Source organism: Humulus lupulus, chromosome 9 (genome assembly GCF_963169125.1).
Source record: "Humulus lupulus chromosome 9, drHumLupu1.1, whole genome shotgun sequence".
In the NCBI taxonomy this organism is placed as follows: domain Eukaryota; kingdom Viridiplantae; phylum Streptophyta; class Magnoliopsida; order Rosales; family Cannabaceae; genus Humulus; species Humulus lupulus.
Window position 1 is genome coordinate 146,961,365 of NC_084801.1, and position 23,210 is coordinate 146,984,574.

The window sequence follows — 23,210 nt, forward strand, 5'->3', positions numbered from 1 at the left end:
TAAATTATTCTCTCTGATTATAGCCTTAGGCTATTAACCTTACTTTGAAAAGTTTGTACTTTCCTCTATTCTCCTCTTCATCTTGAATATCATGTTTCAAAGTTTAATGAACTTTAATTGGATGTTCAAGAATCCATATGTCATAGAATTCCAAATTCCATATCTAGATTCATGGTGTTTCAACCATTGTTTTCTGTAAAAATCTTTTCATTTAATGCTAGTATGTGAATGAAATATAGTTAGATTGTGTTACACACAATTAACTAAACTTTATGTTTGTAACAGAGTAGTTACTAACTAACACTCTGACTACGATAAAGCTTTACAAAATTTGTGATATTCGTTGGTTTTATCATTGTTAATTATCAGTAACTTGCTTACTTGACTTGCAGTCATTATTTCTAGTATAAGCTAACTCGAAAAATATAGTGATTATAATAATCATGCTTCTTTAAAGTAGCATTTAAGAGGTACAAACTCTTTTGTAATCTTTTATGATTATTAAATTGTTTCACTAAATGACTTCATGGAATTTTTTTAATTTATTCACATAACCAATTGTGAATCCCAACTTTTACATCCTTGATGTTGTACAATCAAACATGTACAAAGTATAACAAGTGTTAAAATTATAGAAATAATAAAGACAACACTACTACAAAATTGACATGGGACGATGGTTTTAAACCGTCGTATGGACTCTCATACGTCGGTTCTAATACCGTCGTCCCATGCAATGTCATCCATGTAAAGCATAAAATGACAGTTGAAATAAAAGTGTCATCTCCTGTCGTACATGAGATGATGGGTCCTATACAAACGTTGTCTCTTGTGGTACATGAGACGACAATTTCTATGCAAGCGTCATCTACTGTAATAAATGAGACGACAGTTCCTACTAAAGCGTCATCTTCATGCAGTACATGAGATGACAATTTATGTGCAAGCATCGTCCCCTGCAATACATAAGACGACAAGTTCATGGAGACCGACGTCCCATGTAGAATATGAGAATTTTTTCATTTCTCTATTTTCAACCACTATATTCATTCATAATTTCCTGTGTAATTACAACATAGTTCAGACATAATCAATAGGCAGACAAAATCAATAGAACTCAGTATGTTCCAAATCTAAAATTACAATATCAAAATATACACTTGGAATAACTATGTAAGTACTAACTAAATACTACAATTAGTATATTTTTTAATTCTGATTTCAAAAGTTACTCTAACTATGACTCATCTGCTCAAGAAGCTTGGCTGCCCATTCATTTCGAGTTTCATTAATTTCACCAAGTGTATATGTATTCTTTCCACCACACTACAAAACACAAAATAAAAACTAAGTCATAAATTAAAAACTAAGCTTAATTATTGTTATCTTGCCAAATTTTAAAACAGTAGTCAGACTCATCACCTCTTCCATCAGTGGGGACTCCTTAGTCAATTGAGAAGAAGATGAAGAATTGGGCAGGAGTGAACCAGTCAAAGAACCATTACTTAATCCGGTGACAAAAAGAGAAGTGGGTCCCGAACCATTGCATGTTTCAGCCTGCATAGCCAAGTTTTGTTGGCTGGCTGAGACTTTCCGGACAGAGAATTTGGAGTTCAATTCTTCAATGCGAGATGTAAATTCATCCATCCTTTCGTTTAGAGTAGAAATTTGTTCAGAAAGTTGAGTTATAATTCCCTGAGACCAAAAATTAAAAAAAATATTGATGGATGAAAAGCAAAGCCACACAGCCTACATTCATATTTCATTCCATTATCATTAGGAAGTCAACCCACTTTTGAACTTTAATATTTGATATACATTATATGGATTATTATTTTCATAGTAAGTTAAGAGTCAATTCAGATGCTTTCCTATGCCCACTACACAATTCAGTTTCTTGTTAACCTAAATAAAAAAAATTCTTAAGAACTCTATGATTGTTTATTTCCCTTTTCATTTTCTGAATAAACAACATAATTTATCGCTCTGATTATATAGAGGCAAAAACCATTTACCTGGTTTGAAAGTGGTGCAGGTGAATCTGGGGCCCTTCCATCAAACCTTCTGTGGTTAACAGCCAGTTTAGTTAGCTTGGCCATAGTCTTGTCTCTCTGATTTGAATATGATTGTGACACACCTCTGCCAAAACAGAGATACACTGAGGGATAAATCACCACCCCACATTTTCAGTAATTTCACAAATTATTGAATTACACTGCTAAAAGCCCTTAATTTTTTAAGAACTTCATGTGTAAATAACACTTTAGTTAAGACATTACATAACAATTCAGTCTAATAGAACAATCATTTGGATCAAACAGAGCTAATAATAGTGTCTCCAACCAGGGGATGTACCCATAAAAACTGTTGCAAGCTCTCACTAACTGAAATGGTTATAGTTTTGGATTCTTGTACCGAGGTTTTTAAAAAATGACCAGTGCTAGTTTAGTACATATGATGAATGAAACCCTTTTTCTTTGGCTTCTTGGTCATTTATTCAATTTCCACACTTATTCATAAATTTTATTTTCCATTTCTTATTTTCTCTCAATTTAGATGGAAAATATATCAAATTGTAGAAAAATTGAGAGTACCGGCCGAGATGCTTCATTCTTCTATCTGCTGATGCTCGGGAAAGAGCTTCTTTAGGGCTTGCAGCAAAATCATCATCTATGCTGAGTTTTGTCTTTAAATCATCTGGCAGTGCCTGTAGATTAAGCATGTTAGTACCACTCACTCATCCAGAAGCTGTAGAGTGCATCGTTGCCAATAAGAGTCATGCCATAACATCATTTACAAGTTTCTCCAGCTGAATCTGTTCAATATAAGTACGAGGAACATATGAACCATCCAGGCCCAGTTGCTCTGCAACAAATTTAACGTATAGCTGATCTTTCCCTTGCACCTTCATATCCATTCTAGAAAGTTAGTGCCATGCTTCTTAAAATTCACCTAATAATAAGACTTTGACATGGATAATTCATTTCTATATTTTCTAGCATAATTGCCTAACAAAGCAGTGAACTGCCCAAGCAAGTCCATAAGAGTTATAGAGTAAACACTTTAGTCTCTAGCGTAATTCCATGAAAAAAGAAAAAGAAAAAACTAAATAAATAAACTTCCATGTTGGCCAGGATGTATCTTAGGAGAGAGGTCGATATCACATTGGAGTACTCCAAGAAGTCTGAAAATAGCACCTTACGAAGTTTGAAGCACTTGCATTAATATGTCAAAATCATGTGAGAATAATTTCTCTTCCAGAAAAGAAGAGAAAGTGATAATAAGTACCAACAATTATAATTGCCTAATTAACAGTTCTACTTCTACAATGGCCTAAGTACTAAAAGTGTTTTGTTATGCTATCATACAAAGGGAAAGTTAAACAAATGGTAACAAGTACATATATGGCATGCTTCTGAAGTCTAAATTTTTTTCAATCAGAAAGGCATATAATAACGCCAAGTTAAAATGAATAATTTCATCTAAATGTCCAATAATATCCCTCAAGGTAAAATAATATTGAAGATGCAACTATAAATGAAAGATTTAAAATCAAAATCTGATTGCAAGCACGTGAATGCTAAAACTAGTATAATACCTGAACATATTGATGATTAAGTTGCTCCAATAGAAATTAAGGTGCATACCTTTCATCATCAAAAAATTTGCAAATACTACAATAATACTTTGCCATTGAACAAGAACAAGAAGCAAAAGAAGAATCAAACCAATAGTAGCTCTTCTACAAGAATACACATTGGATTAAGCAGTTCATGTCAATTGTTTAAATCACTCTCCAACCTCTACAAGAATAGATATATATGAGTAAAATAAAAAGCTCCTATAAAAAATTATGAAAATAATCACATGTAACCCTCAATAAAAAGGGTTAAAAGAATGAAGGCATAAATATTTTTTAGTATCAATTGAATCAGGCTACAAAATTTGGAATGAAACACAGATATATGAGTTCTCTGCAACCCCAAGATGAGTTTGGACCCAAGACTCTAATCCTGAAAAGGAAAGAACAAGAAAAAAGAAAAAAAAAACAAATTTAGCCATAAAATAAATCTTAAACAGCGAAGCTATTAAAGATTAGCTAACATTCTTCACAGAAAACTGCCAGAATAATAAATCTCCAAGTTCTAAGCAAATCACACAATCTCGTTTGCTTTCCATTTTAATTTGCTGTCTAGCACAAAACAAGTCTAGTAGTGCGGTTGAGGAACATAAATCCATTCCAATGAAATGATTTAAATAGGAGAACATACACATATATTGTTATTATTATTATTATTTATTTTATTGTTGTCCAGGGTTGTTATTGGAAAATATATTTTCAACAATTATAAAGTAAATTACCATTGATATATCAAGTACTAAGAAAATTTTAAGGTCTCTTCAAACAACATAAATGTGTGGGGAGAAAAAATATATAAGCTTCTTAAGCTGAAAACATTAATTTAATAGTAAATATCCTAACAATGTAATACATGGTATTGAATTTCAATTATCCAGCATAAATTGAAAGTATCCACACTAACCAACAAACAATTTCAACAAAATACTGGTCAGTTTACAAAAAAAGTTGAATGACAGTAATAGTGAACTAAACAATTTAAAACAATTATGCCACAAGTATCAAAGAAAGGAATTTCACAAATGACATTGTACTTAAAAATTATAGGCTATAAATGCAATATATGTTTGCTCTCATCAAATATAAATATATGTTAAATCATTGCAAACACTAGAAGAAAGCAGGTTGTACCTCATGATAAGATGACAAGTCCCAAATACATTGATCCACAAAGAAATGTAAATGATATCATTCCCTTGCAAGTGTAAGCAAAGCATTAAGATTAGCAAAATATAATTTTACATGGAGAAAATATACATGCTCTCTTTTACAAGTTTACCTTATTGAAATGTGATCTCAACTATACAAGATGATACATGATTACATCCTGATCCCTAAACTTTAGAATCATTAAAATTGATTTGACGACCAAATATTCGCAGACCAAGATAATATCACAGTTTCAATCAAGCTTAATATAGAATGACACATCTTACGAACTAAAGGTACAACATTTCAAAAGTTTGGGGAATAATTAAATGATATTTTCAAAATGTAGAGACTAATGATGTGCCATTTCTGTTAAGTTTTTTTTAAAGGAAAGCCATGTTAAAGATTAAGACTTTTTGAAAGTTATGGTATGTCGTTGAATTTAAAATTCTGAACCAACTCAACTTTTTACAAATGCTTAGGGACTAATAAAAAGATTAATATAAATGAGTTTTAAACAACATGCTCACCATATGACTCCCCATCCAACTCCATTGCAACAAGGACAAATTTCAGCAAACTTCTCAGCATCGCTGGAGTTGACTCTTCGAGATATTAAATCATCATAGATATCTGTCATATGTATTTGAATATCAAACACAAGTGTAGAATTGGTAATCAATAGGTTACTTGCTAAAGATGAGTGGTGGTACATACCATATACTGAAAACAAGCTGTTCATCACACCTGCAATTAACCAAATCAAACATTTACAGCTGTAAATCTCCATCCAAAAAGATGTGATAATAAGTATAAAAACTAATAAAGGAGTTTTGCCACAAAAATAATAATATAAAAAAGTACCTATAAAGAGAATAACGTAATGGAGAATACGGACTGTTGTCATTTCTTGCAGAACCCAAATTAAAGCAAGGAAAATGATGAATCCTGATAGAGTCAACCAGTAAGCATCAGAAAATGGTAAACCAATCAAGGTATCCCATGCTGATTTTTCATTTAAACAGTCACTCCAATCAAGGACTCCTGTCAAAAGAAGTATAGATAAACCAATCATTGCAGCCACAACACTTGGTATGCCGATAGTTTCTCTGCAAGAATACCAGATAAACTCTGTGAATCAGAAACCAACATGGATTTAAATAGTCAATTAGTGCATTGCTTATGATAGTAAAATATGCTCAGCACAATTAAGGTGGAGAATAAAAAAAGAAAACAAAAACCAATGGTAAGAAGTGAAAATCTATAGCGTACAGAAGATTATAAAACATATTGAGATATTTCTGTCACCGAGTGTACTTGTAAGAATTCTAAGCTAAAACCAAATATTCAAATTGATGGTATCATGACATAATCATGTAATGAACAGATTAAAATTAGTTAAGAAAAAGCCATAGGACATACCCAAAGACCCATAAGGATACCGCAAGAAGCATTGTACCAACCATAATCCATTGATTTTTCGTAACAACACCCATGCTTTCCAGTTTCTTGGCAGCCATAGCAGGGGCTTCAGGAGTGTCCTTGGTTTCTGGAGGATAAATTATGTATAAAACTAGTGGTGAAACTAGAAGCGAAACAATGGCAGGTACACTGGCAACCTTGAACCAAGTCATCCAAATGTTTGGAATTACCACCCCAACTTTCTCAGGCAATTTAATGCCTAACAAATTTTGAGCCGCAGCGGTGAAGAAAAGCGCACTAGAGCTACCAGCAGCCTATCAAAAATCAGAACAACATCAATAAATGTAACACAACTATCAGATAACGCCTGCTTAGTATAGTTCAATATCTAAAATCATATGCTAATAACAGATGAACCACCAGCTGTTAACAGATCTGTGGCTCCTTACATGAGCGGATTCATTCACATTATAATCAATCATACAGTGAATTGTGGTACAATTAGTACATATATTTTATCAATATAGCAGGTCCTCCAGCTGAATTCTGTAATATTTGACAGAGAAAAGAACACTAGCAAAACGTTAGACAAGTGCCCATAAGGAATCCAATCCTAACCTAATGAAAGCAAATCATGAGGCTAACCCACTTGAATTACCCCAATACCTCTTTACTTTATACAGATTTAGTTAATCAATCTATCTAATATATGAAATAGCAATCTTACGTTTTTAGCAATACAGAGCACCACAAATAGAGCAACAATTAAACAACCAGCAGCAATTCTCGCAGTGAGGAGATTTGTTGATGCGAGTATCAAAGTCATTCCCCAGAATGATGAGCCAAGATCTAAGTATGTAAAATTTCGTATAAAGCATGAAGCCATGGAAACACATCATGCTAATTTACAAGAATTGTAAAACCAATATCAAAAGAAATAAAAAATTCTACTGACTTTACAAAGACCTCATTTTCAGTTTTACTACAATTGAACTTGGTGTATGCAATTTGAAAGAATAATCAGTAATAAGAAATTCTTAAGGGTAGTTCAGTGCCAGAAACCAAGTGCAAGGCCAACATGTATAATTGACGCACGTAAGAAACACCTTGAATACATAAAGAACTGAGAAAAAAGAGGCCTATTGAAGTGAAGCTTTTTTTGTTCAGATTGAAAAAAAAAATCAATTGAACTAAGGAATGCAAAGACAGAGGAAATACATTCATGAATATTCTATCGAAGAAAAGCATGCAATGTTTCATTTCCACTTAACAAACTTGAAAGTAGGGCGTGGACCATAGAAAAAATAGTTGCTAGGGAAAAAAGTGTATTACATCCTGCAGGTAATATCAACCAGTATACACCACCACGCGTTTGGGTAGTACTGTTCTCCAGAGCTACAACATGCACAACAAAAAAGTTAATGTCATTAGAGCTGCCAAATTGAATATGAAGTTTGCCAAAGCTATCAACAAGACTATTAAAAGTTCAGACCATCTTGGCTTTTACCAAAATCTTCTCATGTTTATTTCCTTTCAGCTATTAGGTCTCAAATCTCAATAATCTATCTTTTATTCATCACAAACCACTAATAAATAGAGGAAAGCACACAGAAAAGGAAGAGGCAGAAAACATAAAATCAGGAAATAATAGGATTCATATGCCTAACAGATGATCCTTCTAAGTCTGGTCCTAATCATATTAGTATCTATTTAAGAAATTAGGTAAATAAATACAGCTGTAAAATAAACACAGCTGTTTACTACAGCCCAGCAGTCCTTCAACATTTTCTGTAATGAATACGACCCAGTAGTCCTTCAACATTTTCTGTTTACCACTCTTCATTATTATTAATTTTTCCTTTTCTAGGTAGCTAGGTTAGATGTATCTACATTAGCCTACAAACTTGACAGTCATTTTAAAGTGGATCGGTCAAATCAACCAGTTGAAATCTAACTCAACCCAATGAATCTTTGCAGCCATCTCATTGTCAATTTTCACTAGCCTCTATCATTTGGTTTGGCTTGATGCTTATCATTTTGATCCATGCTTCCCTTGTTAAAAACTCGTACACTCTACTCAAATGTACCTCAGACCCTAATGACCCAATAGATCTTTTGAAAGTAGCTATTACAAGTTTCCCTTTCTTTCTATTTTCTACTTCCGTACCATAAGTTTGGCCAAGTAAATTTCATTGTGTTAAAACCAATGTCAAAAGAAATACAGAGCGCAACAAACAAAATTACTTCTAATAAATAATTTTCACATACAACCGTGTTTCTCTATATGTCTCAGTGTCTTGCCATTTTGACCAACATCTCCTCCTTTCTTACACTCCAAACAGATATATGACAGTTGCTAATCACAAGATGTCTCGATCATCCCACTACTATACTACTAGTCTCTAGCACATTAATTCTATCATCAAAATGTCTGCATTCCATTTAAGCAAAGCAAAACTTGTATGTTTTATCTTTGTAGGTGTTTATGATAAGTAGAAAGCAATGTTCCTATAATTTATTTTTCATAAAATTTGGTGAATACATTCCTAAATTAATAGAAAGAGTCTGTGAAAGAACAATTACACAAAAGAGCAAACCTATAAGGCATATTCAAGATTTAGAGTACACCCATACATACAGTCTTACTTATTAAACCAAGCAGGTTCTAAATGACTAGCCCTTGTACCAATAGTAGCTCTTCTACTATACAGGACATCTTCTATATTTTTATAAACAAATCAAGGTAAGATTTAACAAAACAAAACTCTACAAAGAGACCCAAAGTTTAAAAAGTTCAAGATCACAAAAAGAAAGAAATGGGAAACTCGTCTTTAATTTAAAAGCACATGTACATGGTGAAACAAAGGAAATACTACTCTCAGATTTTTGAGAAAAAAATGTACGAAGAATAAAAAAAAATTACCTCATAAACAATTGGAGGTCTGCCTAGTTTACCCCAGGGTGGCCTGATTCTTGCGTCAGCGGGGGGGGGTGGCCTGGTTCTTGCATCGGCGGGGGGGTGGCCTGGTTCTTGCGTCGATGGGGGGGGGGGGGGGGGGGGGGGGGGTGGCCTGGTTCTTGCGTCGACGGGGGGGTCGCCTGGTTCTTGCGTCGGCGGGGTCGCTTGGTTCTTGCCGAGGCTGAGTGTGAAAGAGAGCAGCTCGACGTTATGGAGAGAGACGAGAGCTGAGTTCTTGCAGAGGCTGAGTGAGAGAACCAATCGAGAGGGCTGAGTGTGAGAGAGAATTGATCGAGCGGGTGAGCTGGTGAGCGTGAGAGAAAAACGATTGAGGCTATTTTGAGTGAGTTTCAGAGAAGCCAACTGGTAGAATTAAAAGATTAGGGATTTTTCTTGTTTTGTTAAATTTCATTTGGGGCTATTTTTGACGATTGAGGGCTATTTTGAGTGAGTCTCTTATTGTTTTGTTTTATTAATTTCGTGTATGACTCATTACTTTCAAAAAAAAAAATTATATCACATATTAAACATGCAAACATTTTTTTTCTTTTTTAAGGAATAATCTTTTTTTTACAAGTGGATTAATTTTTTTTTTATATAAATTATTTTTAGTTTGAAAAAAATAAGGAACATATGCATGAGTAATATATCTTAATATTAGACATATGCATAATTTTATTTGATTTAAGTTTCAAGTATTATTAATATAATATAATTAATTAAAAGTATAATATTATATATAAAAATTTAACAACTAATTAAAGTATTAATAGATATGTCTAGACAATATTTTTTATAAATATTAAAATTTATATATGATCCAATAATATTAAATATATTAATACCCTTTTAAAAAAAGGCTTATTAGGATTTTTTCCGGACTATTACGACTACCAAATCGTGCCTCCTGAATTTTTTGGCATGTTAAAAATTCCCCCTAAACTATTCATGTTATTGAAATGAGGGACTTCCGTCCAATTTTGCTAACAGAATAGTGATATGGCGACACTGGAGTGCTGATGTAGATTGCTACTTGTATAATTTAAAAAATAGATAGGCTTTTACCCCCCAAACTATTACAGTTACCAAATTATGCCCATCGAATTCTAAATTTAAAATTAAAACAATATTTTGAATATTTAAAAGAAAATATTAAAAACATTAAACTAAAAAATCATTTTTTTAAAATTAAATCATACAAAATAAAAACTTAAAGCGATATAGGCAACACCAAAGTTGAATGTCGCAAGGGACCCGCATAAGCCCAGTCTGTCGACGATGTCACTACCCTCATTCTGACGCATGCCCAACACCCAAGCCAATTTTTTGTCACCATCAATTTTTTTTTTTAATTTTAATGATTTTTTCAATATTTTTAATATTCAAAAGATTGTTTAATTGTAAATTTTTAAAAATCAGGGGGCACAATTTAGTAATGGTAATAGTTCGGGGGCAAGAATACTATTTATTATTTATATTATAAATGAAGCATTGACGTGGCAATACCATATTGGCCACCAAACTACCACATCACCATTCCATTAGCGAAATTGGAAGGAAGTCCCACATTTCAGTAACGTGAATAATTAAGGGGGAATTTTTAACCAGTTCAAAAATTCGGGGGGCACGATTTGGATCGGTAATAGTTCGGGGGAAAAAATCTCAATAAGCCTTAAATAATAATAATAATAAGACGACGCACATAAGACAACAGTCTAAGTAGAACTGTCTAATTGTGTTAAAAATAAACACGTGACAACATTCTTCTAAGAACTGTTGTCTAATGTAAGTTTTGTTGTGCATGGCATGACGGTTCTAGAGAGTCAGTCGTCATATGTTTATTTTTAACATAAGAAGACAGGTCTACTAAAACCATCGTCTCATGTGTGTCATCTAAGTACAGTTTTGTAGTAGTGCAATAATGATCATTCATTATCTATTTCATCTTATCTAATATGTTTATATTCCATTTCTAAAATACTAATTTTGTTTAGCATTTTAGTTGTATGTGAGTTGGGTTTGAATTCCAAGTTCACATGCAATTTACTTGAATTCCAAATTCGAGTTTAGACTTCCTTTTGATCAGATCAATCAAGTCCTTAAGTGTCATATATATATATAGAGAGAGAGAGAGAGAGATTATGTGTAACGTCCCAAATTCGCTAATAAGGCTTAGGGCCTTGATTAGTGTGTCGGGAGGGCAATAATTGATTTAGTTATGTTAATATATGAATTTGATGATTATGTGATTAGAAATGCATGTTTATGTGAATTAAATATGCATGTGGGCCACATTTGGCTATTAGGGGCATATCTGTAATTTTAGCCCGTTGAGGGAAAAAATGTGATATATGTGTTAATTGTGATTGAAACCACGAGTGAGTGGTGATATATTTTTGATGTACGATTCGAGACGGTCCTAGGGAGCAGTTTAGTAAAAGTCACAACAGGGTGAAATACTCGGCTCAGGAGGAGTCTAGGGGTATTTTGGGAACGTAATATGTGCTTGGGATTTATCAAGTAACGGGTAATGGTTTAGTACTTATTTGTACATGTCGGGATTAAATGGGGATTTATAGGAACACTCGAGGAATTAATGGGACATGGAAAATGACGTGATTGCCCTTGGTGGCACTTAAGGATGTAGATAGGCTTAAGGGGGCATTTTGGACCTATGTAAAGAGATATACATGGTTTAGAAAGCTGAGGCTCTGGAGGGACTTAGAAGGAAAACCAAGAAAGTAACCTCAACTTTGCTCTCTCACTTGGCTCACTCCCTCCTTCTTGAAAGCTTAGAGATTTTGAAGGAAATATGAGAATCCTAGGCTAAGGAAGTGAGGAATTGGCAGCTTATTGTGCTGGGAAGTGGTTCAGGGTCAAATTAAGTTTAGAGGTAAGCTCTTAAACTTGATCATCATGTTGAATTCTGCTGAACTTTGTTAAAACTTAAGCTTGCATGAAAGTGGTTTCCAAGGTTGGTTTTCGGTGTATTGTGTGTGTAATAATTTGTTTATGAGTTTGTTTGGATGTGTATGCTATATGAATAAAAATTATGGGCTTAATTCTGAGGTTGGCTGAAGTTTGGGGTGTGAGTTATGGGCTTTAGGCTCGGGGGAAAACTTAAGAAATTGGTCGGTTTCTTGGACCCACACCGCGGGCCTGTTCATCAGGCGCCGCGGCCCGTATGTGCGAGAAGGCCTGGGGAGGTCTCTGTTCATCAGGCGCGCCGCAACCCTTGGGATGTAGGTCGCGACACGTGTCCTCTACAGGGAGGGCCTAGCCTCTGAACTAGTAGCGGGTCGCAGCCCTAAACGGCATGTTGCGACCCTAATTGGAATATAAGGGAGATTAGGGCTTTAAGGATCGGGAACTCTAATGTTAAGGCTCGGGAAGGATTTTACTACCCAATATGGTAGAATCCAAGGTCCCAGAGAATATATTAATACTCTAAAGTTATTGGTTTAGAACCCGATGGATGACTATTATACATGCATTGTGACTAGGATTTCATCAAGGCTCAGGCTAAAGATCTGTGCTCGTGATCGCGGTTCTCGGATAGCTTGGGACACAGGTAAGGAAACTGTTGTACCCGTAGAGTAAAGCATGGCCCCATTGTTTGTGTTACAAGGCACGACCCTAATACTTGTGCTTAACGTGCGATTAAATTATCTACGATTATTATGCCCTGTGATACATTTTTGACAGCAAGGGCCGGGAACGGCGAGGGCCGGGAACGACAAAGAGAGGGAACGGCGAAGGCTGAGATCAGCGTTGCGCAAGCTGAATGCAGGCCGTTAGGGCGAGACCCTCCTAGGGTTCTGGAGTCACCTTCTCGGTGAAGATCGTGAACCCAGGGCCTAGTAAAGTACCTAGGACGGCGTGGCCGCTATATGTTTAGCCTGTTGGCTGTTTTGTTATATAGTGTGGATTGCTATGCATATGTTGTGTGTTTTGTGTTGAGTTTTCTTGCTGGGTTGCGGCTCACGGGTTCTCTATGGTTTGGGTAATGGCAAAGGAAAGGTCGACCAACCATGAGTACGGAGAGCGTGGAGCGACGGGTACATGTTCGACCTGCCTGGCCGCAATGGCTAGGGTTATTTTCGAAAAAATGTACTGTAATAGTTGTTTTATCGCCTAGGTCGACCATGTGTATATTTTGATCTTTAATGTATTTTCTAAACAATATTTTGGGATCCCAACTATAAAACTCTTTACGATTTCAATGGATAACTAAATGTTTTATACTTAATATCTTTAAACAAGCTTTGTTTTGGTTTAGTCAGACTTTTAACCAAAAAATCTCGATTAGTGAGCTAATGTCACATTTTTATCTCACTTAGTAACGTCTCTAAGGAAGTAGGTCGTTACATTATGTATTACTAATAATAATAATACAATAATAATATCATAATGATGATAGGGATTGATTTAGGTAAATATCTAACTTACCAAATTTGAAAAGATCTATTTTCAAATTTTTAATTAATTAAATAAATAAAATAAAAACAACACAGATACATTATCTGCACTATCTTACACGCATGGTACAATCCCTGGACTGTGTCATGCGTGTAGCTGTATTATCTTTTCAGGGATATTGCATTTTTCTTTTATTTATTTATTTAATTAAAATCAATCATTCCACAAAATATGATATTATCTTTTTAAGGAAAATATCACAACCATATTTAAAATTTTAAATTTTAAATTCAAAATTAAAAATTCAAATTGATGATCATCATTATCATCATCTTTCAAAACTCAATAAATCAAAAACTATTTTGACTTTCCAATTTTATTTTCTCCCACTCAAATAAAATAAATAATTTCAATATTTTATTTATTTATATATTTCAAAATTATATATTTAAATTAACAAACATTTTTTTTAAAATTTAATAATTAATTTCAAATGAATTATTCAACCTCAATTATCAGATAATTGTATATTTGACCCGAAAAATAAAATTCTTCTAAAATTTCCGAATTGCAGATTTACCCTTGTATCAACTTTTACCTTGATTGGTGTTGATAGAGCCACCCTGGGTACATATGGACCTATAATATTGTAACGCCCTAAACTCCAGGGACCGTTACGGTGTGCCTTGTAAACAGTGCTAAGCTCGCTAATCGAGTCATTTGGCCAAAATCGTGTAACTAAGTATGATTAGCGGTTTAGGTTTTAAAATTTTTGGTTAAGATATAACGTTTACTATATACATTGGGATCCCAAAAATATAATTTAGAGGTCTATTACAAGAAAATATTTACAACCAGCCGATCTAGGCAGAAAAACAGGGTTTAACCCTAGTTCCCCTTCAAACCTTGGCCGTGGCGGTCGAGTAGCCGCATATGTACACATCGTCACCTAAGCTCTCCAACTCAAGGATGGTCCAACTTTATTTTGCCTTTACCTGCACCACATAGCACCCGTGAGCCGAAGCCTAGCAAGAAAACTCGAAATGCTCATGAATAAGTAATAACATGTTGCTAAATCATTATAGGCATGCCTAGCAGTAACAACCCTACTCATGCATGCAAGCAGGTACAAATACATGTTTGTGAAGTCCTGCTCTCTGAGTAGATGACTAATAAGTCTCTCGCTCTGAGGTAGATGACTAATAAGTCTCTTTGAGGTAGATGACTAATAATTCATTCCTCGACCAGTTGACAAATAAGTCACTCTCTAAATAGATGACTGATAAGTCCATCCCGGTCAAATGACTGATAAGTCTATCCCGGTCAGATGACTGATAAGTCCATCTCGGTTAGATGACTGATAAGTCTATCCCGTTCAGATGACTGATAAATCCATATCGGTCAGATGACTAATAAGTCCATCTCGGTCAGATGACTGATAAGTCCATCTGAATTAGATGTGTAATAAGGCCATCTCGGAGGTCCCATACCCTCCTAGCCATGTGACGTGCAGGTCACCTTAGCCTTTCTGGCTCTAGCTCTAAGTAACTAGCCCTTAGACTAGACAAGCGCTTTTAGTTTTCATCGAACTTGAGGTCGGTCCGGCATTAATGCTCATTTGAGTCATTCAATGCAGATGTCGATTAGATCTAATCTTTTCGGTTTGCGTTGAACACGCTAATACCATCCTTGACTCATAAGTCAATGCTATACGACCAGTGCTCAGTACTACTGTTGATCTTGACTGATAAGTCACAAATTTACAATCAATACTGACACCAATGCCGATCCTTGGCTAATAAGTCAGTGCTTCCTCAACGAGGTAATACAAACAGACATATATCATATATCAAATATAAGGCATTTAGCATGCTCATTTAGTAATCAAAAGCAATATTATAATCGTGCACAATTACAGAGACTCAAGCTCTGATCAATCTCATAATCCACATTCATGCCATGCCCTAATCTCATGTATCTTATGCATTTTCAATGCAATCAATGTCCACATATAGAGCACTCAACATGCCTCACGAATAACCATGCATGTCACATATGGGGTGCAGTTTTCTTACCTCGGGTTCGAGCAAGAATTAGTAAAAGAACGACCCTTGAGAACGATCAATCCTTTGATCCTTTAGTGGTCACCTAGTCATAACCAAATATGGAATCACATCAATAAAATAAATCATAAAAAGGTTTATAATCTAAAACCTCACTCCCAGAATCCATCTCGCACTCTCGGGACTCTTAATCTACCCAAACGAGGTAAAGGAACCAACCCCCGAGCCTTAAAAGTCACCCAAGCCCTAAAATAGGCTTGCTGGAAAATTCACTAGCGCTGGGGCGCTGCCCCAAAGTCAGAGAAGCCCAAAACCAGCCCTGCCTAGCGCTGGGGCACCAGGAATGGCGCTGGGGTGCCATCAGCAGACCAGAAACTTTTCTGGTTTCCCTCCTTGCGATTTCCCCCTGAAACCAAGCCTCAAAACCAATCCCAAACATCATCCAAACATCTAATTCAACCCCTAAACTTCATCTACATCACACCCTCATCAAAACCCAAGCAATCTTACACAAAACTTCCATGAATTCTCTCAACTAACACCTCAAATTCTCAACTGAAAACTTACTTGAAAAAAAACAGAGTATAGCTTAAATTCATGGATGTAATCTTACCTCAAGCTTGATTTAGACCTCCTTCAATGGTTGAACCAAGGTCCTAAGCCCTCAAGCCTTGCTCTCCTAGCTTGGATCCTCAAATTGGCTCTCAAAAATTGAAAGGAAGAAGGAGGAGGAAGAGAAAATGATGAGCGGTTTGAAGGAGGAAGTGGTGCTCTGTTTTAGTTCAACCTTCCACAGCCATCTAATGGCTAAATAAAACCTTAGGGTGAAAAGACCATTTTGCCCCTAGGTCAAATAAAGGCTTCTAAAGACTCCCAAGGGTAAAACTGTCCATTCCCATCTATCTCGTTAATTATAATTAACACCCTCCAATTCCCGTTATTCTCAATATTCTCAAATGCCAATAATTCATATCCCGTTACCCTCTAATTCCCGGCAACGTTCTAATCACCAAATTACCCCGAGACTCACTCCAAGCCTCGAACTTAATCCCGTTATGACTAGACCGAAAACTTGCATTCCATGATCGTCTCATGCCGAATGGCTCGAACCAATCCACATATAATGTGGTATTATTTATAATTCACCCACATGCATGAAAATACACAATCACGCCCTCATCGGCCCAAATTACCAAAACGCCCTTATAATTAAAATGAACCCATATGCATGCATTTACCATCATATAATAATATAATTCACATAAACATGCATATAATCATTAAATAGCGTAATAAATCAATTATGGCCCTCCCGGCCTCCTAATCAAGGTCCTAAATCTTATTAGGAAATTTGGGGCATTACAAATATCAAGTTCCAATAAATATTAGATCATTAATTAAAGCTTTTTGATTAAATAATCATATTTATTAATTTCATGATTACTCCACTATAAATATGAGATTGAACTCTTGATAATTATAAACATATATTTGCAGAGTACTACATTAAAGAATAAAGCGTCCATTGATATAATCATTATATACAACGTTAATCCTCTATTATTGGTTCATAATTAACAGGGAATAAAATTACAGTTTTACCTTTTTTACTATATCTTGTTCCTAGTGTACCATTGATTTTACTAGTGAAAGTTGTGTCACAACAAGTTTGCGACGTGAGTGCTCATAACCTTTTCAGTTCCAAAAGTCAAGCCAATAAGGAACCATTATTCAATCTACAAGAGGTTATAGATTCCATATCTGTTAAGCTATGTCCCCAACCATATATATATATCATTGAGTCCAAAAAACAATTGTTCTTAGCCTGATCATTTTGACAAACCTTAACGCATGAATCAAAGGATCAGATGACATATATAGGAGTTCATAGTAACCTTAAGATTAAGATCATCGTCTATATGATCATCATTTGATGTGTTTGATTAATACTGTGAAATGGTGTTTAAACATGTATTAACAAATTACACCTCGTCCAGTTCTATGTATCACTATATATAAAGTACCTTCACTAAAGTGTCCTACTACACTAGTGACCCAGATATAGGTCACTTGTATTTATAATACTAGCGAACCGTGCGAACAGTAATTAATCTAAAGATTCCATAACTTTATTTTTCTGCGAACTCTTTCAAGTTTATTATCTTAATCTCGGTCCTCTCATACCAATATGAGATTAAGACCACATAGATAAACTTTTGAATTTTATGATATTTACTTAATATTATAAACATAATATCAGACATATTCTATATATATAATAATTTAATTTATTTATTTATTTCATTTAAAATATTTGTCAACTACAATTTCTTTAAGGGCACTATTCCCAAAAAGGGGTACACTTAAGTTGAAGGAATTGATTTTGATGAGACATTTGCCCCTGTTGCAAGATTTGAATCTATAAGATTATTGCTTGCTATTTCATGTGTTCTTGGTTTTAAATTTTTCCAATTGGATGTCAAATTTGCCTTTTTAAATGGGCTCATGAATGAAGAGGCTTATGTTGAGCAGCCCAAAGGGTTTGGGGACCCTCACTCTCCAAATCATGTTTTTAAGTTGCAAAAAGCATTGTATGGGTTGAAACAAGCTTCTTGGGCTTGGTATGAAAAACTAAGCCAATTTTTTGTCACAAAAGGGTACAAGAGATGGGGAGTAGACAAGGCACTTTTCATAAAAAAAATGTCGATACCGATATTATGATAACTTAAATATTTGTTAATGATATAGTGTATGGTTATACTGATGATTCTCTAGTGCAGGAATTTGTAAAACAAATGCAGGAATTGTTTGAGAAGAGCATGGTGGGAGAGCTCAATTTTTTCTTGGGACTCCAAATTAAGCCGTCAGATGAGGGAATTTTCATTACACAAAGCAAGTATGCCAGGAATTTGGTGAAGAGATTTGGGCTCGAGGCATCCAAACATGCTAAAACTCCCTCGAAAACCACTATCAAACTATCTAAGGATGAGAATGGGATGAAAGTCGATCCAACTCTCTACAGGACTATGATTGGGAGTAATCTATACTTAATTGCTAGTCACCCAGACATTATTTATAGTGTTGGAGTGTGTGCTCGCTTCCAAGGGAACCCCATGGAGTCTCATGTGACTGCTGTAAAAGAATATTATTAGCTATATCAATAATACTCTTGAACTAGACATTTGGTCCAAAGAAACAAACTCTAATCTTCTGTGCTATAGTGATGCAGATTGGGCAAGAAACACTGATGACCACAAGAGTACAAGTGGTGGTTGCTTTTATTTAGGAAATAATTTGGTTTCCTGGCATCGTAAAAAACAAAACTCCATTCCTTGTCAACAGACGAGGCAGATTACATAGCTGCTGGGAGTTGTTATACTCAAATTTTTTGGATGAAAAAAATGTTGTTGATTATGGGTTTGATCTAAAAACTTTAACCATTTTTTTGTGATACAAGTGCTTTTAATTGTTGGTATTAAATGATCAAATCAAAGGTATGCAATGGAATATATGGACCCATTTTAATAAATATTAATACCATTCAGGATCATATACATATATAAATATTAAATCACATACAAATAGGTCAAGGATTACCTCTTGTAGCCTATCAAGTGTCCTTGAGTCTTTTTGTATAAATCAACGATCTTTCTATCCAGTATTTTGAGATCTCATACCCTAATCTTCCATACCAATCCTTAAACACACAAGGACGTGTGTGGGCACATAAGATTCAAAATGTTGATTTATGTGACTCCCTACATGTACTCAAGAGATGAGATCTAGAGAGTTTTGACAGAGAGAAGATCTAGAGAGTTTTAACAGAGAGAAGTTTTGACAGAGAGGAGCTGTAGGTTGAACTGATGGCATTTCTACGTCAGGGGTTGTCGTGGTTTCAGACCTTGTGGAGACACCTTTTACTCTACCTCTTCCTTTTCCTTTTCCTCCTCTTCCTCTAGTCGACATAATGAGATTCTAAGGCAATCAAAGGAAGATCATAAGGAAGGAACATTGCATAATGGTTTGATAGATATTTGTAAAGTCATACATTCAAACCACATCATTTTGAGTTTGCAACAAAATAAACCATAGCATTCAAAATGTTCAAATTATTCAAAAATTTAAACAATCCCAAAAAGTGTTTAATGACCAAACATAAATCCCTTAAGGTCTTAGAAAATATCCCATTTTATTCATTAGCACCCCATGTAAGGATTACGCAATGGACTCTAGTCCTCAACAGTGGACTCATCCCCTGAACTGTAATCAAATACGTTCTCTAGGATGTGGAAATAGTCGGGAGCGCTCGCCATTATATCCATCCTAGCGGTCAGACATGGCATAACTCGAATTACTTCCTCAATTGCCAACTCTCCTTCCACATCATGTACCATCTCCAAACGCTCCTCTATTCCCCGTCATCCGTCTTCACTAGCACCAGCTCTAGATGACTAAAATTGTAATTTTCTAGAAAATTGCGAATTGCGTACTCCATGGTACTAAACTCCAGGTCATCTTGCTCAACACTATTCCCCGATCGATTCCACTGAAGAAAGGCCTCCGAGCACATCGACAATGCTTCCCTCAAGACCCAATATTTCTCTATGGGCCATAGCAAGGCTCCTCTCTTGTTCATCATCCCTTGAATGCGATCACAAACCTCTTTTGTTGTTTTCAAGACTGTTATCTGCCAATCGTAGGGATCCTTGTCAAGCTGGACCTTGGGTATTGCACAGATCTCCTTGAGTAGTTGTTATTTAGTCATTTTTCAAAACATGAGGCATCTTCTATACTGCAGTTTACGAAACTATAAAATTAAATGAAACAGAAACAAGTAATAACACATAAACAAATACTTACGACACGGTGAGGTGAGATTTTCCCATCTTCAGCGTGTATGGGGAGGGTCCTTGGAAATATGAACAACTGCCTCTGATACCATTTGTAAAACACCCTAGTCTAGTGCTTCGTAAAACATTCACATATTCATTAGTTTATAAGAGAAAGCCACTTATTATAAAGATTTTAGTGGGGTCTTGCTAAAACATGCAAGTTGGGCCTAATAGTTTAAAAAGAAAATATTAGTTTTCATGCAAAGTTCTAAAACAACCAAAAGTTCAAGTCCCACTGATAAGTTTAAAAAGTCCCATTAAACATAACATTATTAAAAGAAAATGGCGTTTTAAATTGATCGTTTCTCATCCATAGGATGTCCCGACGCCATACACACCAGGACGACAGAACTCCCCACATCACCACGTGTGCCATAGAGAAACCTATTTGCTACCAGGAAGGGAAAGTAAGGGGGTGAGCTAAAAGCCCAGTAAGGAAGTACAAACAACAAACAAGTAAGATACAACAAATCACAAACACATTCATCCATCTTTATACATCATAGCATCATTGTCATAATGGTGTCAATATCATAAACATAAACATAATCACGTCAACATTAACATCATCATCATAACATCATCATAAAAAATTTCCTTGTGAACATGGCCCGCTAACTTGTCCATGTCACCCTTTGAGGTAAACAGGATCTCTGGTCCTTGAATAACCTCGATGCGTCTGCCCTTAGAGTTACGTCTTCATATCCTTAGTAACTCGGGTTACGTCTTCATATCCTTAGCAACCCCTTTTGATGTGTCGTGTTCATCACGTTAACATCCATTCATATCATACAACATTCATACAATCCAAACATATCATCATATTAAAGCATTTCATAATTCATAGCGCAAAGCATCATAACACGTTCATTCATACAAACAATCTTACCATTCACAGCATAAATAAATAAAATTCTATCTAACTTCCATACCTCAAGGTCCAAGCTAAGTAAAATGACAACTTCTCAACGAGTCTATACCATAATCAAAATAACATTCCTTAGCTTCACACAATCTCTATTTTGCCCACTTATATAACTCATGTGTGCATGGACCATGCACACATGGTGAGAGTTACTCACAACATACAAAAATACATAATTACACATAAGGTCATAAAAGAATAATGCACATTCTACCTATATTGCATGCATGATCTTTCTATAAAAGCTACATGGTTGCATAATAGACATATTTTTGAACGTAAAAGTGAATTTGCACGCGACATGCATACGTGGGAACGTTGCATAAATGTGGCGTTTAAAACGATAATTCTACGCGTCTGACTTCTATCATTTTCAAAATAATAAACTTGTAACATGCTTTGTTTACCCATTAATTATATTCTTAAAATTACTAGGTTGATTAAATCTCTCAAGACATTATTTTTATTTCATAAAAATAATTTATTTAGCCATTAAAAAAATATAATAAATCAATTTATTATTTTCAAATTACATAGAAACAACAAATGCTTGAAATTATGTAAAATACTTATGATTATCATGTTTCCTTAGAAAATAACAATTTAATTTAAATTAATAGAATTACATAATTGATGTGAGAAAAATATAAATTTTAGGTGTGGGAAAAATATATTTTGCTTGAATTATTTTAAGACTTAATTTTATGTAATATAAATTCATATGTGATAATCAAATAATTATTTTAAACTTATTAAACTAAACTTTCAGCCACCATTTAATTTATTTAAAAATCACAAGTGAACTAAATTCAACATTTTTCTAAATCAAAATAAAGAAAAATCATAACTATTAATATAAACACTCATATTATATTTAAAATACCACTTTTAATATTACCATAGTTTAGGGTATTAATTTATTTCAAGATACTCACCAAATTTCTTTTATAAAAATACAACTCCACCTTTTTTACAAAAATTCCAGCAACTATCTTTATTCTCAAAATCACCATTTTTTATATGTTTAAAACTCAATATTTTCTCAAAAATAAAGAAAAATATGTAGGTAATAATTTGTGCAAAAAATATCAAATTAAAACATCATTTTATTTTCACAAATACAACATTTCATTAGAGATATTTCCTATGCATGCATATCATTATTTCATCAAACTTATTCACCATTTATTCACAAAATCAGCAAGCATAATTCATCATGAAATTCATATTTAATTGATGCTTCTCAAAACCCAATCCATAATCTTCATGAAATCACTAACATATCAATTTATAAAAAAAATTCAAGACAATCCTTCCTTTTATTCAAATTATCCTAGCATGTTCCTAACATGTATAAGTGACACAAAATAAAAACATCACAATCATGCACCAATGCCCTATAGGCTGAAACCCTCATCCTCTTAAACATAAAATACCAAGATCATCATGTTTAGTGGATCAAAACCAAAACCTTGCATGCTTTTACATAGATATCATAACATCAATATCATCATACTCAAGATCCTAAGATCAAACAATTAATATAACAAGAGATCAACATAGTTTCATAGCCAATATAAATCTATATTCAAAATCACAAACAATCATAAACATAAACATACCCATAATCGAAACCAATACACACAAAATAGTAAAACTTCTAACCCTTATCTTTCACCCAATCTCATCTTATACAAAAGAAACAAAACTTTTTCATAGTTTAACCATAACACAATTTTCC

The 23,210-nt window shown here is 34.4% G+C and overlaps 2 protein-coding genes across 2 annotated transcripts; both read right to left on the minus strand.

The window, feature by feature from the left end:
* Positions 1-999: 999 nt before the first annotated feature.
* Positions 1,000-4,830, minus strand: LOC133800538 (inorganic pyrophosphatase TTM2-like). Its single transcript, XM_062238534.1, has 6 exons — positions 4,772-4,830; positions 2,798-4,013; positions 2,595-2,707; positions 2,016-2,139; positions 1,423-1,695; positions 1,000-1,326 (listed from the first exon to the last, which is right to left on the minus strand). The coding sequence occupies exons 2-6, from the start codon at positions 2,915-2,917 to the stop codon at positions 1,234-1,236; spliced, it is 723 nt and encodes a 240-aa protein (XP_062094518.1). The 5' UTR covers positions 2,918-4,013; positions 4,772-4,830; the 3' UTR covers positions 1,000-1,233.
* A 33-nt stretch (positions 4,831-4,863) lies between these two features.
* Positions 4,864-9,599, minus strand: LOC133800539 (dicarboxylate transporter 2.1, chloroplastic-like). Its single transcript, XM_062238535.1, has 7 exons — positions 9,135-9,599; positions 7,544-7,606; positions 6,212-6,525; positions 5,654-5,898; positions 5,507-5,536; positions 5,320-5,422; positions 4,864-4,974 (listed from the first exon to the last, which is right to left on the minus strand). Exons 3-7 carry the CDS (start codon positions 6,421-6,423, stop codon positions 4,941-4,943), a joined length of 624 nt encoding a protein of 207 aa, XP_062094519.1. The 5' UTR covers positions 6,424-6,525; positions 7,544-7,606; positions 9,135-9,599; the 3' UTR covers positions 4,864-4,940.
* Between the last annotated feature and the right edge of the window lie 13,611 nt (positions 9,600-23,210).

What these genes read in the sequence shown, in the direction of transcription:
- LOC133800538 (XM_062238534.1), bottom strand. Translation starts at nt 2,917, where the DNA reads ATGGATATGAAGGTGCAAGGGAAAGATCAGCTATACGTTAAATTTGTT. An exon ending in AGAATGAAGCATCTCGGCCG is followed by an intron (nt 2,140 to 2,594) that starts GTACTCTCAATT and finishes CTGTTTTGGCAG; the next exon opens with AGGTGTGTCACAATCATATT. An exon ending in CTGCACCACTTTCAAACCAG is followed by an intron (nt 1,696 to 2,015) that starts GTAAATGGTTTT and finishes TTTTGGTCTCAG; the next exon opens with GGAATTATAACTCAACTTTC.
- LOC133800539 (XM_062238535.1), bottom strand. Translation starts at nt 6,423, where the DNA reads ATGACTTGGTTCAAGGTTGCCAGTGTACCTGCCATTGTTTCGCTTCTA. An exon ending in CAGCTTGTTTTCAGTATATG is followed by an intron (nt 5,423 to 5,506) that starts GTATGTACCACC and finishes TACATATGACAG; the next exon opens with ATATCTATGATGATTTAATA. An exon ending in GTTGGATGGGGAGTCATATG is followed by an intron (nt 4,975 to 5,319) that starts GTGAGCATGTTG and finishes TCTAAAGTTTAG; the next exon opens with GGATCAGGATGTAATCATGT.